At 42.7% G+C, this 17,562-nt stretch overlaps 1 protein-coding gene across 7 annotated transcripts in view; it reads left to right on the plus strand.

Moving 5' to 3' along the window:
- Nucleotides 1-1,677: 1,677 nt before the first annotated feature.
- Nucleotides 1,678-17,562, plus strand: part of Ccdc62 (coiled-coil domain containing 62) — a 36,514-nt gene continuing 20,629 nt past the window's right edge. For 2 of the 7 annotated variants that reach the window (XM_076922863.1, XM_076922861.1), the window contains exons 1-6: nt 1,684-1,865; nt 5,034-5,226; nt 8,905-9,071; nt 10,680-10,781; nt 13,154-13,325; nt 15,290-15,391. In XM_076922863.1, coding sequence (XP_076778978.1) covers nt 1,704-1,865; nt 5,034-5,226; nt 8,905-9,071; nt 10,680-10,781; nt 13,154-13,325; nt 15,290-15,391 — 898 coding nt within the window. In that variant the 5' untranslated portion in view covers nt 1,684-1,703. The other 5 variants (XM_076922862.1, XM_076922865.1, XM_076922864.1 and 2 more) reach the window with 5 other exon arrangements.

Below are 17,562 nucleotides of genomic sequence, written 5' to 3' on the forward strand. Positions count from 1 at the left end.
CTTTAAGAATGTAGAGTCCATGAAGTCATTATCATGCAAAAACATCCTTCCTTGAATAAAAGGGTGCTTTTGTTTGTTTTAGCGTCTTAGAGAAAAAATGTGCAATAAAGATGTGAAGTTAAAAATGAAAATTTTCGCTAACTGAATTTTGCTAAGTAGAAACATTTGGCAGAGCAAGTGCACTAGTCCTGGATATTCTAGCATGTGTTATGATGGTATTTTCTTGGTGCTGTAGTGTATTCCCCATGGAGGTACTACACCCTAGGTGTTCATGAAAAAGACATTTCAGTGTGCACAGACTACCTCCTTTGGGTACGATATCTACAGAAGCCAGAAGAACCTGTAGAGCCCCTGGAGCTGGAGTTAAACGCGGCTGTGAACTGCCCCTTTGCATGCTGGGAATGGCACTTGGGCCCTCTGCTAGAGGAGCATCATTACCCGCTAAGACTGTCTCTCCAATCCCGAAACAGTTCTTGAAACATGCACTTTCAGTCCTTATCGTCAGCAGATGTTACTGCTAGAAAATGAAGGTTTAGAATTGGCCTTATTGATAATGTGGCTTTTTTTCCTTTCATTTGAAATTTAAAAATACCCCATAAAGATTGATTTTAATTCTAATTGTTTAATTGTCACAATCTAGTTTTGGTTTTGTTTTGTTTTTTTTTCTTTGTTTTTTTTTTTTGAGGCAGGGTTTCTCAGTGTGTCCCTGGCTGTCTTGGAACTTGCTGTATAGACCAGGCTGGCCCTGAACTAGAAAGTGACTCCCAAGTGCTGGGATTAAAGGTGTGACCAACACCTGGTTAATTTTTGTATATTTTTGCTTTCCAGTTTGTTACATTTTTATTAGGTGTGTACACATGTGGTAAAGCGTTTGCTTCATGATGATGACAGGGATTTGATCCCTAGCACACGTATAATTTGAAGTTTTTCATTTGTTTTGGTATGAATGTGTGTTCATGTGCAGAGAGAGAAAACAACTTTGGATTCCCTCCCTTCCACTGTGGATTCTCAGGTGGTCAGGCTTGGGTGGAAATCTCTGTCAGGGTTCAGGGCCATTCTGCTTGCCCTCCTCTGACCCCTAACAGCCATAAAACGTGTCCTGGGAACCAGGCAGGAGGATGGCTGAATAAGGATCTGTCTCAAAGGTGGAGGAAGGCCTTCCGAAGGAGACTGGAAGTTGCCCTCTCACTGAGCAGATGCAGAAATGCACAAATACAGGGAAATAGTGAGACCCAGAGTCGCCCCTAGGTGTCTTTCCACCTCATCCGCGGGATCCAGCAGTAATATGGTAAATGTGATAATAGAATGTCACGGTTGTCATCACTATTAAGAGCAGATAGATGACTGATTGACTGGTAGACCCTTCCGTCGCGAGTGAGCTTGGGTTAGACCAGGATTTCTGAGAGCCCAGCCCGGTTCTTCAGACTAACTGTCCACAGGGAGGCAACAGCAGACCTTCTAGTTGAGTTATGGGAAGACAGGAACCAGGGGAACCAGGGTCGCTGGGACCTCGAAACGGCTTTTAATTCACTTGGCTTTTCCCGCTGCGACGCTCTGGGGACCTTTGACGCGTCGAAGCCTTCCAGCGTGGGAACATAGATTCTGGTTCTCTAGCTATCCGCGAGCACGGGGCGCAAGTCTCGCGAGACTCGGAGCGTCCCTCCTGCGCGACGCCCTAGCGTGGCCGGGCGGTTTGGGTGCGCATGCGTGGCTTTGAGGTCGCGGCGTCCTGGGCTGTGGCCTTGCCCCCGCCGCTGCGGACTTGCACCTATGGCGTTTCTGAGGTGACCCGCTGCTGGCACCAACTCTCTCTGAGGGCGGGGGCATCATCCATGAACCCTTCGGCGACCTTATACCGGCGCCAGGTGAGCGCCGCTGCCCCAAGAGAGGTATCGGAGAGGCCGTTTCCTCAGCCCAACCAAACCCGGGACCTAGCTGGGACCCAGCGACGAGGCGCGAGCACCAGGGCATTGCCCTCCCTCGTTTATTTAACAGTAGTCTAGCGAGTGCACGGACTTCTTACTTCACTTTGACAGTCTTGAAAGTGAATTTGTCCAGGGTTTGCATTTATGTATCAGTGGAGGGTGACGTGATGCTTTTTGTATGCTTGGTTTATCTCCTGGTTACGCTCCACTGAGCGCCATGCCCCCCGCTGCCGTTTCTATAGACTGGAATTCAGGTATTGTGACTTGGAATTCGAAGTTCTTTGTGTGTGTGTGTGTGTGTGTGTGTGTGTGTGTGTGTGTGTTTAGGTACGAGTAAGTAACTGTAAGTCATTATTTATAAATCTTTTTCAAGATGCTGTCATCATATACATGACTGTCCTATAAACTTGTACTACCCTCCACACCCTGGGTAGACCATGCTGGCATCTCGACTCCCCTTTCTGCCTGGCCTCCTGAGTTCTGAGAATATAGGTGTGAACCATCACATCCCAACTTTAAATATTGTCCTTAACTTGGGGCTAGGCTTAGCTTAGTGGTAGAGTTGTCTAGCATGCATGAGGTAAGGTCAGTTCCCACCTTTCCTACACAAAAACAACATAATTCTGTACCATGTGGATTATAGTAAAACTTAATAGTGAGATGGCTCAGTGGGTTCATGAAGCTGGCCTGATGTGTGTTCTATCCCTGGAATCCATATGGTAGAAGGAAGGAAACCAACTTCTGGAAGTTCTACCTACACACGTACACATGAATTAAGCTAGGTGTGGTGGTGCACGCCTTTAATCTCAAGGTACTTGGGAAGTAAAGGCATATTGATTTCTGTGAGTTCAAAGCCAGCTTGCAGAACTGACAGGGCTGCAGAGCAAGACCCTAATTGTAATTAATAATAATAGCTAATGTTGAGTGATTACTATATGCCACGCACTATTGGTCTGTAATCCCAGCTACTTTGGAGGCTGGAAATTTCAAGGCCTCAGAGCGAGCCCAGGGGCAATGCAATTTAGTGACACTAAGTCTCAAAAGGTATTTTTTTAAAAGGCTGTGGAGGTTAGGGAGATAGATGGTTCAGTAGTTGGTTAAGAGAACTTGAAAGACCTAGGTTTGATTCCCAGTGTCCATATAGTGACTCATAAATGACAAGTCGCTCTGAGAGCAGCTTCTGACCTCCACAGGCACCAAGCATGCAAGTGACACGCAGATGTACATGCAGTAAAACACCCATACACAAAAGTAATAATAATTAAAAAAATACTGTAGGTATTGTCAGTGATAGAGCATGTGTCTAAGAGCACTGCTGTTACCATTTTACAGGTAAAGAGACTAAGAGGGAGAGATGCCAAGTAACTTGATCAAGGTTATATAACCACTAAGTGGCCAACTCCAGCATCAGGTTGATAGGACCTGACATACACCGGACTTTAAAGTGGTCAGTCACAGCCAGGTGATGCCTTTAATCCCAGTCCTTGGGAGACAAAGGCAGGTGGATCTCTTTGAGTTCAAGGCCAGCTTGGTCAGCCGTACAAGTTCTAGGACAGCCAGGGTTATTCAGAGAAACACTCTCAAGAACAACACAAAAACAAAGTGTTAATAATAATAGGTAATTTTTGTTTTGATAAGCACCACCGTGAAGTTATGTGTGTGCATATGATGTGTGGATATGTGTGGATATGTGTGGATATGTAGATGTAGCACATGTGTACATGTGGAAACCAGAGGACAGCTTTGTGGAGTTGGTAAGTTCTTTCCTGTCAGCTTTTACCTGGGTTCTGGGCATTGACCTCACGTTGCCAGGCTGTAAGGCAAGCACTTCTGTCTCCTGAACTGCCCACCCTTTTCAAGATTTAGTTTTTCTTTTATATGTGTGGGTGTTTTTGCCTGCATGTATGTATGTCTGTACACCATGTGTGTGCCTGGTGCTCAAGGAGGCCAGAAGAGGACATCCGGTCCCCTGGAACTAGAAGCACACACAGTTTTGAGCTGCTGTATGGGTACTAAGATTCAAACCTGTGTTCTCTGGATCCTCTTTGCCCTTGTTTTTAATTATACATGTTGAGTATGACAAGCCACAATATTAAATATATGGGCTGGATGCCTCAGAGGTTAAGGGCACTGCTCTTCCAGAAGTCCCCACAACCACATGGTGGCTCACAACCATCTGTAATGAGTTCTGGTGCCTTTTCTGGCCTATGGGCATACACTATGTTCATGCAGGCAGAACACTATATACATAATAAATAAATAAATCTTTTTAAAAAATCTAAATTACCCTTGGTAGATTGAATGTATTTCAGTAATGTATATGTTAATATTTAGAATTTAATTTGTTTGTTTATTTTTTTTGTTGTTGCTGCCACAGGGTCTAACTATGTAGTTCTGACTGGCTTCGAACGTGATGTATAGACTAGACTGGCCTTGAACTTGTGAAGATCCGCCTCCCTCCACCTCTGGAGTGCAGGACTGAAGAGTTGTACCACCACATCTAGCGTCATTATCTTCTTACAGATTAAAATTCCCGTTCTTTGATAAGAATTGACTATAATATTGTTAAAAACAGTTATTTTATGATTATATTTCCTTGATTTCTCCAAAATTTCTAGGCCAAGGATTGGGAATATAACTCAGTAGTTAAATCACATGTTCATTAATGCTCCAGGTTTGAGCTCCAGCACCACACACACACATACACAAAGGCGACAGGAGTGTGTGCGTGTATGTGTATGTGTAGTGTGTGTGTTTGCACACGCATGTGTCCTGGAGTACACAGGACAGAACATTGTTGATCAGAACAGGAAGATTGACAGCAAAGTGCAGGGAAAGCTGAGTGTGTTGGGGTTAGCTAGAAACTTTGGAAATGGTCTTACTCTTTAAAAACTTCATATTGTATGATGGAAGGTGATAGAGACAGGCTGTGTGATAGGCTTGAGCTATTTTAAACAGGTATAACTTGATACATTTTTTTAAGAGAGGGTAAAACTCAATTCAGCAATTCAGAGATGGCCACAGAAGAGTGTAATTGTTTGCAAAGTAGATTGTGGCTGATGTGTGGTGTTGGGTTTATCTTGATTCAAAACCACCTTCCATGTTTAGAACATCGGATCAGAAGTTGAGAATTCCACGATTGAGAAACAGCGGAAGGAGCTTCAGTTGCTCATTGGAGAATTGAAAGACCGAGATAAAGAGCTCAATGACATGGTTGCAGTGCATCAGAGACAACTTCTTTCATGGGAAGAGGATCGGCAGAAAGTGTTGACGTTGGAGGAACGCTGCGGCAAATTAGAAGGTCAGAACCACGTAGCTCCCGTGCTTATGCCTGTGTGCAGACACATTAAGAGGGCTCTAAGAAAGCACATAAGGAAGAGGAAAAGAATACAGCTCCTGATGTCATGGAGTTCTGTCCTGTTGAAGATGGGAGGACTTTATAAACAGTCACCTTGAGTGTACAGACACGAGAGGCAGAGTCCTCAAATGTAGGAAAGTGCTGGCCAGAGCTACAGTTAAACACAGTGTTAACATGCAGTGACAGCTGTGGGTGCAGTTCAGTGGTAGGAAATGCTCAGAGCTCTGGGTCACCGTGATCATGTTTTAAAACAGGAGGGTGGTATGATAGTGCTCGCTGCTAAGCCTAACAGCCTGAGTCCAGTCCCTGGTACCTACAGAGTGGGGAGAGAGTTGACGTCCACATCCGGCCCTATAAATATAAGTAAATAACTAATTTTAAAAACTATTTTATATGTATGAGCATATGTATGTCTGTGCACCACCTGCAATCAGTGACAGAGGAGCCCAGAAAAGGGTGATGAGTCCCCTGGAATGGAGTTACAAATGTTTAGGAACCATTATGCTGGGAATTGGGCCTCTAGAAGAACAGCAATGGTCTTGACTCCTGAGCCATTCCTCCATCCCCTAAATACAATTTTAAAAAAATGTAAAATAGTGCTTAGAATGTAGCTCAGTGGTACAGTGCTTGCTTAGCATGATTGAAGCAGTGAGTACTATCCCAGCATCAGATAAAACTAGTCTGTTCAGGAGAGGTCAGATGACCAGAAGTTCAAGGTCATCCTTGGCTGTACCGGAAATCGAAACCAGCTGGGGTTCATAAAGCCTTGTCCCAGAATTCCAGACAAAATAAAATGAAATTCAAATATAAACGGAAAGATTGCTCATTGAAAGTAATATAAAAAGGGTCTCTAAGATGGCTTAATGGTGAAGATACTTGCTGCCAGGTCTGAGGACCTTAGTTCGTCCCCAAGAGCCTCATGGTGGAAGGAGAGAACCAGCTCTCACAAGTTGTCCCCTGACCTCCACGTGCACTGGGAGGTCACATGCACAAACACAATAAATGTAATTTAATTTTTTTTTTTTTTTTTTTTTTTTTTGTTTGTTTGTTTTATTTTTCAAGACAGGGTTTCTCTGTGTAGACCTGGCTGTCCTGGAACTCAGTCTGTAGACCAGGCTGGCCTCGAACTCAGAAATCCACCTGCCTCTGCCTCCCAAGTGCTGGGATTAAAGGTGTGTGTCACCACTGCCCGGCTAAATTTTTTAAAGTTGTATAAACAGCCAGATGTGGTGGCACACACCTTAACTTCTAGCACTGGGGAGGTAGTGGCAGATGGATCTGTGTTGGATCTGTGTGAGTTTGAGGCCAGGTCTACATAGTGAGTTCCAGGACAGCTAGGGCTACATAGTGAGACCCTGCCTTTTTTTTTTTTTTTTTCCGAGTTTTTAGTTTTTGTTTTTTTGAGACAGGGTTCAATAAACTTTTCATGGAAAGAGGAACATTTAATGACCAGTAAATATATAAGTAGGTTCTCATTCTCATTAGTCATTAGGGAAACAAAAATTAAACCATAAGGATAGATCATTTTATGTTTGCTAGACTGGCAAAAGATATCAGGTGTTGATAAAGGGAGCCAGCTATACCATTCTGCCTTGGTATAGTTGGTATCTGACCTTGGAAGCAATGGAGGCTCTCAGGCCTTGTTAGCACATGTATTCCCATACATAGCCCCAGGAAGAGTCACATTGCTGGAGTAGGTTGCCATAATTACTTTGGGAAATCATTTTACAGTACCTAGTGAAGTTGGAGACATACACATTCTATAAAGAAAGGGTCTAGCTGGGCGGTGGTGGCGCACGCCTTTAATCCCAGCACTTGGGAGGCAGAGGCAGGCGGATTTCTGAGTTCGAGGCCAGCCTGGTCTACAGAGTGAGTTCCAGGACAGCCAGGGCTACACACAGAAACCATGTCTTGAAAAACCAAAAAGAAAAAAGAAAAAAATGGTCTAAAGGCTGGAGATGTTTTAACCAAGTCAAGCCATTCCACCCTTAGGAATTTTCACTTCAGTTGCCTAAAGAATTTACTAAATGCAAACTGTGGGCTGGAGGGTATAACTCATGGGAAATCATCTTAACATTCTTGAGGTTCTGAGTTTCATCCCTAGGCTCCCCAGTGCTGCCCCAGCTCTAAGCTTACTTAGGTAACTTCTGATGTAATAGATTTAAGACTAAGAGTCTGTATTCTTTGTTTTGGTTTTGTTACTTGGCTATTTTATTTGTTTATTGGTTTAGTTTGTTTTTTCCAAACAGGGTTTTACTATGTAGCCCTGGCTGTCTTAGAACTCACTCTGTAGACCAGACTGTCCTGGAATTTACAGAGATCTGCCTGCCTTTGCATGCTGAGTGCTGGGATTAAAGGTGTACAATGCCACTGCCTTTTTAATTTAAAAACAAAACAGAACAAAACATTTAAAAAAAATTTTTTTTGTGTATGGGATTTTTTTGCCTTCATGTTCTGTCTATATACCACATACATGTAATGTGTTCAGAGGCCAGAAGAGGGCGTGGGGTTCTCTGGGACTGGAGTTACAGTTGAAAACCACCATGTGGCTAATGGAAGTTGAACTTGGATCTCTGGAAGAACAGCCAATGCTTTTAATCTCATATCCCCATCCTCTTTTTGGAGGGGAAGGGGTAGGCAGGAGACAAGATTTCTCTGTGTAGCCCTGGCTGTCCTGAAAATCACTCTGTAGTGTGAGTACTTTGCCTGGATGTGTGTGCACCATATATGTGCCTGGTGCCCTCAAAGACCAGGAAAGCACTTTGTCTTTCATTTATTTTTAAATTTTGAGATAGAGTATTCTCCCATTTAGGCAGGTTTTGGACTTTCTTTGTAGCAAAGGATGATCTTGAACCCCCTAATCTTACTGTTTTCACTGACCTAGTGCTGGAGTGCTGGGAGATATGCTCACTGCCATACCTGGATCAGAACTCTGCATTTCTGGCAGTATCCCCAATGATACTAGTGCTGTAGGTTTAAGGATCACATTTTGAGCAGCAAAGCAGAAATACCCTAAGATACATGTAAGAGGATATTCAGAGGAGCACTATTTAAAAGCTGCAAAGTGGGCACAGCCTAGATAATTACCAAGAGCAGAGCAAATCATGCGTGCTGCTGTTGTAATTTAATAGACTGTCATATAGCAGTGTTAGTGATAAACACAAGTCACAACTTTGGTGGCTCTCAGGATCTTACAAGTGAAGAGACCGACTCCTAAGTATAATTCTGCTTGTATATGGGTCACATTGTACTTTGGGGGTAGACACAGAGATAGGTGGGAGAACAGTAATAGTCAATGCAAGGATGCTGGCCCAGAGGGTAGATCAGTGGTGGACAGGTGCCTGGCCTGCCGTCCATAGCATGGGGATCGGGTGGGCAACAAGGAAGTGATTATTCTAAGACCCGGGCAGTGGCTTGGAAAGTGGAAATTAACAGAGATTATGTTTCGGAAGGTGACTTCTGGTTGGTGCTAGTGTTTATTTCTGGAATACATATGGTATTGTACATTTCACAGTAAAATGTTTTTAAAATGTTCATCAGACCTTTGTTTCATAATCACTGATTTTGAAAATGCTGCCTATTGCGTCTCAGTACAGACACAGTGACTGAAATTTCCCTCAGGTGAGCTGCATAAAAGAACTGACATAATCAAGTCACTCATGAAGAAGGTCAAAACCCTTGAATCCAATCAAACAGAATGCCAGACAGCTCTTCAGAAGACTCAGCAACAGCTCCAGGAAATGGCTCAAAAGGCCACACATTCTGCCCTCCTCTCGGAAGACCTTGAGGTTGGTTTTAATTTTTGATGAACTTTATTAGTCCGAATTCTGGGTTTCAGTTACAGAAAAATTAACTTCAAATGTCATCATTAAAAGCAGCTGTGTGCGTATGGAAGCCGGAAGTGCGTGTTCTGCTTCCTGCACAGCTGCACAGTGTCGTTCTGTGCTGGGATGAAGTGTCATCACAGCCCACGAACATAAAGGGGTTTGCTGTTTGGCTTAGAAGCACTGCATTTTAACAACCGTGGGTTATTTCAGAAAACCTTTCTCTTTCTGAAATAAGAACCTTCATGTTTTGGTAGCTTCAAATATGGCTTTCCAGATTCTGAATCCCTCCCCTTCACTTCCCTTTGCCTGTCTCATCCCTCCTCTGGTTCCATCTCCCCTCCCCTTCCCTCTTCTCCTGTAGTGGAGATTAAACCCAGGGCCTTGATGATGCAAATGCTTTACATTCCCAGAACTTTTTTAAAGTTTTTATTTTGAAACATTGCCTACCTAAGTCTCCTCTAGCTAGAGCTGAAGCTGCAGCCCTCCAGTCTCAGCCTCTGAAGTACTAAGATTAACCTAAGGTCTTGTCTGATATGAGTAACGCACCCATACCAAAGCTAGGAACACATCTGGGATAAAATTGGCAAAGTTGGGTTTTCAGTTTTTTCTTTCTTTTTTTCCTTCTTTCTTCCTTCTTTCCTCCCTCCCTCCCTCCCTCCCTCCCTCCCTCCCTTCTTTCCTTCTTATAGACTATGTAGCCTAGGCTATTCTCAAACTTTTAATCCTTCTGCCTTAGCCTCCTGAATGTGATAGTTACAGTGTGTGCCACTCTGCTCAGTTAAGCTTTATGTTTTAGAGCAGTTTTAGGGTCACAGAAAAATTGAGTGAAAAGTACAGAGTTCCCATGTCTGCTGTATCCACACTTGTGGCATCCCCACTTCTGAGGCACTGCATCATGGTGGTCTATTCATTGTAACTGGTGAATGCATGTGGACTCATCCTCATCACCCCAAGTCCAGTTTTTGTAATGGCTCATGTTTTGTGTTTTACTTTCTATAAGATTTGGGCAAATGTATAGTGGCATATTGAGCCAAACCCAGTGCAAAGATTTTTAGCCTAGATGTTAAAAAAGATGTGCAGCCAGGTATGGTGGTGCATGCTTTTAACATCAGTACCCGGGAGGCAGAGGCAGGTGGATCTCTGTGAATTAGAAGCCAGCCTGGTCTACAGTGTGAGTTCCAGGATAGCCAGGACTACCCAGACGAACCCTGTCTGGAAATGAGTTACTTCTTCTTTAAGGAAGCTGTATGATATTTTATTTGTGTATTAGTTAAAACAAAATGATTTTACTTAAAAAGAAGTGTTTATAAATATAACCTATATAAATCAGTACAAATTAGAACAACTGCTAAGTATTGAGAGGAAGCTAGAACTAATAGAGGAATAGGTATTTGCATTCCTTTTTGATGATTGTTACTTCACCTACATTGTTCCTGAAAAATGTTAAATTTAAAAAAAAAACAAAAACAGAGTGTTGATTGTAGTTGAAAATGAGTGTTGATTGTGGTTGGTTGCCCAATGGAAATGTTAACAGACTCAGTTAGTGTTTTCTGTGTTGTTCTCTTGTAGGCTAGAAATGAAAATCTCAGCAGCACGTTAGTGGACCTCTCTGCTCAGGTAGGACAGTTGCAAGCTAGAGAGCAGGCTCTCACTACCATGATAAAGCTAAAGGTAATTGAATGTCATACATCTACCTCAGAGCCCAATGCAGCTTGCGGAGCTCACCCACACACGCCATCCTTCCCTGAGTCCTTAGCAGCCCAGAACACAGAGCTAGCTGCTGGTGTTGCTCATTTCACCTTGTGCTTTCAGAGACGAGAGGAACATCCTTCCATGGTGTTCCCAAAGCCTCGGGACTGTTTCAGTGAACCGTTCCCGGAAGATACTGGCCATCAGATGCTTGTTAGTCTTTTATTAAAACAGGAGGAAACTGGGTAGTGTTAATGCAAGCCTTTAATGCCAGCACTCTGGAGGCAGAGGCAGGGGGATGTGTGTGAGTTTGAGGTCAGCCTGGTCTACAGATGGAGTTCCAGAATAGCCAGGGCTACACAGAGAAACTGTCTTGAAAAACCAAACAAAAAAGAGGAAAACTGGAAGCTGTCAAACACTGATAGAGTGTGAAGCATGGACTCCCCAGAGAGATGGGGGGAGGGGAAGGGGGAGGGAGAAGAGAGAAAGAGAGTGCGTGCTCCTCTGCCTCGTGCACCTTTGGCAGTTGCTAAGCAGGGGGAGATATTGGTGAAGTTGCTATTTGCAGATGTGCCATTGACTTCCTGACATTAACGTTAGAACGTGATTTTTTTTTTTTTTTTTTTTTTTTTTTTGGTTTTTGTATAAAGTGTTTCTCTGTGTAGCCCTGGCTGTCCTGGAACTCACTCTGTAGACCAAGCTGGCCTCGAACTCAGAAATCCACCTGCCTCTGCCTCCCAAGTGCTAGGATTAAAGGCGTGCACCACCACTGCCCGGCTGTTGGAACATGATCATAAGCAAACTTTCTGAAAATTAAAGAGAAAATGCTAAAATATGTAGTTAGCTTTAGTTAAAATAGTTGTCACCACAGCGCTGGCAGAGCTTGGGGACTGATGAAGACGCTTCCTCCATGTTAGGACAGTGCATTCCAAGAGGCAGAACTCCCATCGTCAGAGTTCTGTTTTAAGGAAAATAGTCTCTGCTAAAAGCACATGCTTGTCAGGAAATACTTAGACAGACACAGTAAGGAACTCCTAAGCTCCTCATTTAAGGCTGACATGGTTTGAAGAAATTATCTCTTGTAACTGGCTTAACTACTCATTATTTTTAAACTGGTCTAGTCACAAACTTTTGTTGTTTGGCTTATTGTTTTCTTTATTTTATTTTATTTTTTTGTTTCTTTAATGAAACAAATTTGCTTATTTATGGTGCTGGGCCTGAACCCAGGGCCTTTTGCATGCTGGATAAACACTTTACCACTGAGGTACATCCTTAGCCCTTCCTCAGGTTTTGCTTTTGTTTTATTTTGGCTGCTGGCCTGAAACTTGTAGTCCAAGCTAGCCTAGGACTCATTGATTCTCTCAGCCTCAAGATTGCTGAGATTCATTGCCCAGACTTCTAGTGGCTACGACGTGGTTTGCCCCAACCCTTTATCTCCCCATAAACCCACTGAGTTTGTACGGGTTTTTTTGGTTGGTTGGTTGTTTTTTCCCCAGAATGCATGTTTGGTGCTGCCGTAGTAATGGGGTACTCAGGAAGGTACATGTTTATTATGGTGTGTCAGCAAGTGTCGCTGAGACTAAGAGTTGGGCCTGGGACCACACACATGCTAGGCAAGTGCTCTCTCTCTCTCTCACTAAGCTTCCTCACCAGCCACTTATTGTTATGTCTAATTATGGTTAGAATTGTTTTTCAGCAGATGCCCTTTTTATACTTTGAAACAGCTTCAACCACAAAAGCTTTTAACTCAGCATGCTGGTTGAATGAGGTCCTAAGAATCTGTCTATCCTTTTAACAAGCTGAAAGTAGGCAGGAAATATGGGCCCCACAGGACTTGCCTGTGATCAGGGAAGAATATCCCCATCTAAGAGCTGCCATCTTACTTGCTGAACAATGTAGCCTGGCCATCAAATTATCTGATTCTTACTGGATGTGGTGGTGCACGACTTTAATCTCAGCACTAGGCAGCAGAGGCAGGAGGATCTCTGAGTTTGAGGCAGCCTGGTGTTTACATCAGGTTCCTGGATGTCTAGGGCTATGTAAAAAGAGAGCTTGTCTGAAAAAAAAATTACCTGATTTTTAACTTTTTAAAAAACAGTAAGGTGTTGACAAGCACATAGGTTCACAAGCCAGCCAACTAAACTGAAATTGCTGTTTCATTGTCATGGATAGAGAAGAACTTCTGTGTCTGCTGACTCCTTTGTCCCTTGGTGCTAGCATAAAGTCACAGCAATTGAGTTAACCTGAAAGGTGTTAAGAAAGGAACTCACTGCACAGTGCACTCTAAGCATAGCGACCTTACTGATTAGTCGGAATTTAAAATATGGCCTGACTGTTCTCCCCTTGGTTTTTAGGACAAAGATATTATTGAGGCAGTCAATCACATCTCAGACTGTTCGGGTAAATTTAAATTGTTAGAGCATGCTTTACGTGATGCTAAGATGGCAGAGACTTGTGTTGTGAAAGAAAAGCAAGATTATAAGCAGAAATTGAAAGCGCTTAGGATTGAAGTCAATAAACTGAAAGGTAAGGACCTGACAGTTTAAGGTAGTAGTGCGTTGTCTCTGCAGCTTAGTGTGTTACCTGAGTTCCCTCAGTCTTATACGTGAGAGGGGTTTATTCCTGCCTGTAGAGCCTAACATTCGATGTCTGTTTCACTTATATAGAATTAATGCCACACATTTTGTGATATAAGATAACAAAATTGTGGATAGACTGCATCTTTTTTTTAGAGCTGAGGACTGAACTTGGGGCCTTATACTTATAAACTCTCTAACCCTGAATCATATACACAGAGATTTCAAAGCCCAACCTAGGCTATATGTGACCCTGTCTCAACCATACCGCCTAAATCTGAATATTTATTTATTTATTTATTTATTTATTTATTTATTTATTTAGGTTTTTTGAGACAGGGTTTCTCTGTGTAACCCTGACTGTCCTGGAACTCACTCTGTAGACCAGGCTGGCCTCGAACTCAGAAATCTGCCTGCCTCTGCCTCCCAAGTGCTGGGATTAAAGGCGTGCACCACCACTGCTCAGCAAATCTGAAATTTTTATCTTGACCAATTTAATATAAATGACGCAGCATTTTTACAATCTTGGGCTTACCATGCCTTCACCAATGGTCTCAAGTCCTGTCTCCATTTATAATGTCAACTAAAGCCATCATTTCATAAGCCTCATGACAGTAGTAGGGACAGATTGTGTCTCTTTGTCTTTGGGTCAGCATGGCAACAATAGTAGGTCAAACACTGGTTCATTAGTGTTTACTGAGTGTGTGCATGGGCCAAGTAATATGTTCAAGTATAAGTCTGTTGTGTAATCACTTAACCCAGTATTTAATTTAAAAAAAAAAGATATATTTTATGTATGCCATCTTCAGACAGCAGAAGAGAGCATCACATCCCATTACAGATGGTGAGCCACCATGTGGTTACTGGGAATTGAACTCAGGACCTCTGGAAAAACAGTCAGTTCTCCTAACTGCAGAGCCACCCTTCCAGCCTTATTAAGACATTTTAAAAGTAGAGTAATGGGAAATAAAACAGAGAGCAAGGGAGAGAAACTTGTTTAGTTCAGGTTGACTGAGAAAGTAAATATGAAGAGTTAGCATTTGAGTTATGACTAGGCTTTAGACAGAACTAGCCAGAACCTGACTGAGAACCTTCTGGCAGAAAATAGGAAGAACAAATGGAGAAGGCCTAGAATGGATTTTAAGTGAGGACATTCTGGGTTTGGTTGTTTCCTTCTTGGAAAAAGGAACTCTATTTTTCCTTTATGAGTTGGGTACACAGACAATTCAGTTTGATGCTTTTGATACAATCTATGTACATGGAATTAGTGACAGATTCCACAGGTTCATGTCCCATGAGACTATTCCCATTAAGACACCAGTCTGAAATCCATGGGAGCCTCACAGACTTCTCACTAACCAATTGGACTGGTGCTAAGTTCGGGTTTTCACAACCTCCTGAGAAGCCTCTGTCATTTGCTGGAAGATTCTGGAAGTTCAGGGAAGCACTTTGCTGTTTCTTCAGAAACTCAAGCTGCAGGTGGAAGTGCTCCATGTGCAGAGCTAGGTCCTCTCCAAAGTGAAGCCTGAATTCTAAGAGATGCAGAAGCTCTTCACCAAGAATGGAGAACAAAACCCAAATTATTTCTTCTTTATCCCAGAGGCAGCCAAGGAACTGAGAGAAAGGGGGGTAATGGTGGGGAGCAGGGAGGGCGATGCTACTGTGGGTCTTGCTGTGTACAGTAAGGAATTTGGGGTTCATTCTGAGTACAGCAGGGAGAACTCCTTACCAAGAAATGACACAAAGAGTTTTTATTTTAAAATTGCTGTGTCCCATGGGGTATAGCAGAGATAGTGAGTGGCCCAGCATGTGTTGACTAGACCCAGCAGGGTCCTCGGAAGCTGCTGAGGACACGGGTTGTTTTATGTAGTGTTCGTATTTACTTGAGGATTTCTCTTCCTTGTGTCTGTGAAGAGGATCTAAATGAGAAGACAACAGAAAATAACGAACAGCGAGAGGAGATCATTCGGCTCAAGCAAGAGAAAAGTTGTCTGCACGATGAATTAATTTTTACTGGTAAAAGAATTATATTGAAGTATTTGAATAGTTGCATGTTTGTAACTTTATCTTTTTGTTTTAGGCTAAAAGATGTACACTTCTCTCAAAATAGACTTTTGAGTATTTTGCCCCTGTCTTTTGAAGAATTGGTAAGGGACTGGGTCTGAGTTTTAATATTTTTATTCTCCTCCAAGTAGATGCTTTTTTTCCCTATGAAGAGGAACTACATTCTTATACAGCTTGAATGGGTCATTATCCTTCTCAAAAGTTAATTTTAGGGTAGGAGTGTAGCTCAGTTGGTGAAGTGCCTGTCCAACATGTTGAGCCCTGGGTTCAGTCCCCAGCAGCAGCAGCTGGACCTGGTGGTATATAATTTGTAATTCCAGAATTTGGGAGGCAGAGGCAGAAGGATCAGAACATTATTTAAAAAGAACCTTATGGATTGATGAGGGGAGAGCATTTATAATTTCACAGACACTAAGTGAACAACTAGGAGTTCAAAGGGCCAGGCATAAGCTAAAGTGTATAATATTTACCTAGCACCCGACTTGGGCTCTGGCACTTTAGCAATTCAGCATTCAGTTTTGCAAATTAATTACCTATGGTCACTAAGTTAGGAAAACACTTGTGTATACTTGTACTGCTGTGACCCAAAGTACAAAAGCTAGGCGTGAACTTTCCTCATTAGTGCGTGTCGTGTGCAGCCACCCCACGCTTTCCCATCTCACCGCACATTCCCGGGCACTGCCCCTCCCCCTCCCACCTGAGACTTTAACTGGTAAAGTCCACTCCCTTCTCACTGTGGACACACTGTTTATCCTGCCTGTCAGGCTTCCCTAGGCTCTCATGTCAGCCATGGTGTTAGGAAAATCATAGATTTAGAGGGAAATTTTCAAAGAGAAAATTAGATGAACATTTTTTGGTTCAGTCCTTCCTTTCTTCAATACCCTTCATTTTAAGATGAGAATAAATTCTCCAGAGTAAGAAGAAAGGAAAATGCAGTGTTATCTTTAGAATTTTAAAATACAGTAGAATCCTTCATTTTAATCTCCCGTTTAAGGATTACCAGTTTCACCACGAGAGGTCACTGTGTTCATTAGATCTAGGATTTCTGTCTTGCCTGTGTACTTGCTGTACTGTGTACTTGCTGCTTTACAGTTGAAATCAGTCTAGGTCAGTGTATATGTGAATCCACTAAAGCCTAGACACTTACAGGCCACAGAGAATTAGGACTAAGCAAAGCTATGAAAACACTGATTGATTTTCCTCTAGTGTGTTCTGAGGTATATTGCCAAAGGTCAATGTCATGTAAGTCTTCAGCTACCTGCATAGTATAGTAAGATACATGCACACAACATGCATATACATGACACTGCAGGGAAGTCAGAAGACACAGTCTAGTGTACAGGCCACTTTATACCATCAGCCTCCAATTTGGTCTTGAACTGAGACTTAAGAGATGAGGATGTGGATCGTCACACCCAGCCCACCCTTGATTCATAGATATAAAAGTCTCCTTGGTTCATAAAATATGAGACTTGCTAAATAAAACTGTAATCTATTTTGGAAATAACTTTTAAAAACATTTCTTCAACTAATTGTCTTTCTGTTGAAGATAATCATACATCATTGTTTCAAAAACAGTTTTTTGGTTTGGTTTTTTGTTTATTTTTTGTTTTGATTTTTGAGATAGTTTTTTTCTATGTAGCCTTAATTGCCTTGGAATTCCCTTTATGTCCAAGCTGGCCTCAAACTCACAGAGATCTTCCTGCCTCTGCCTCCCGAGTGCTGGGATTGGAGGCATGTGCTACCACTGCCTGGCCAGTTTTTATATGTTTTAATTACAGAAGTGAGCCAAGGGGCGAGGATGTAGTTCAGTTGGTAGAGGGTTTGCCTGCTGTACCTTGGGTTTATTCCTCGGCACCACAAAACCAACGTGTAGCTGGTGTAGTGCATACACATTTAATCCTAGTAGGCAGAGGCAGGTGGACCTGTGTGAATTTGGGGCCAGCCTAGTCTAGGTAATGAGTTCCAGGAAGCCAGAGCTACATAATGAAACCCAGTCTCAAAAAACAACAACAACAAAACAATGAAAAACCAAGTTGTGTGTGTGTGGTGATATAGGTTAGATACCTACAGTCCCAGAAGGATCAAAATGGCAAGGTCAGCCTCAGTTAATATATTCAGTT

This window comes from Arvicanthis niloticus, chromosome 24 (genome assembly GCF_011762505.2).
Source record: "Arvicanthis niloticus isolate mArvNil1 chromosome 24, mArvNil1.pat.X, whole genome shotgun sequence".
NCBI classification, from domain to species: Eukaryota; Metazoa; Chordata; class Mammalia; order Rodentia; family Muridae; genus Arvicanthis; species Arvicanthis niloticus.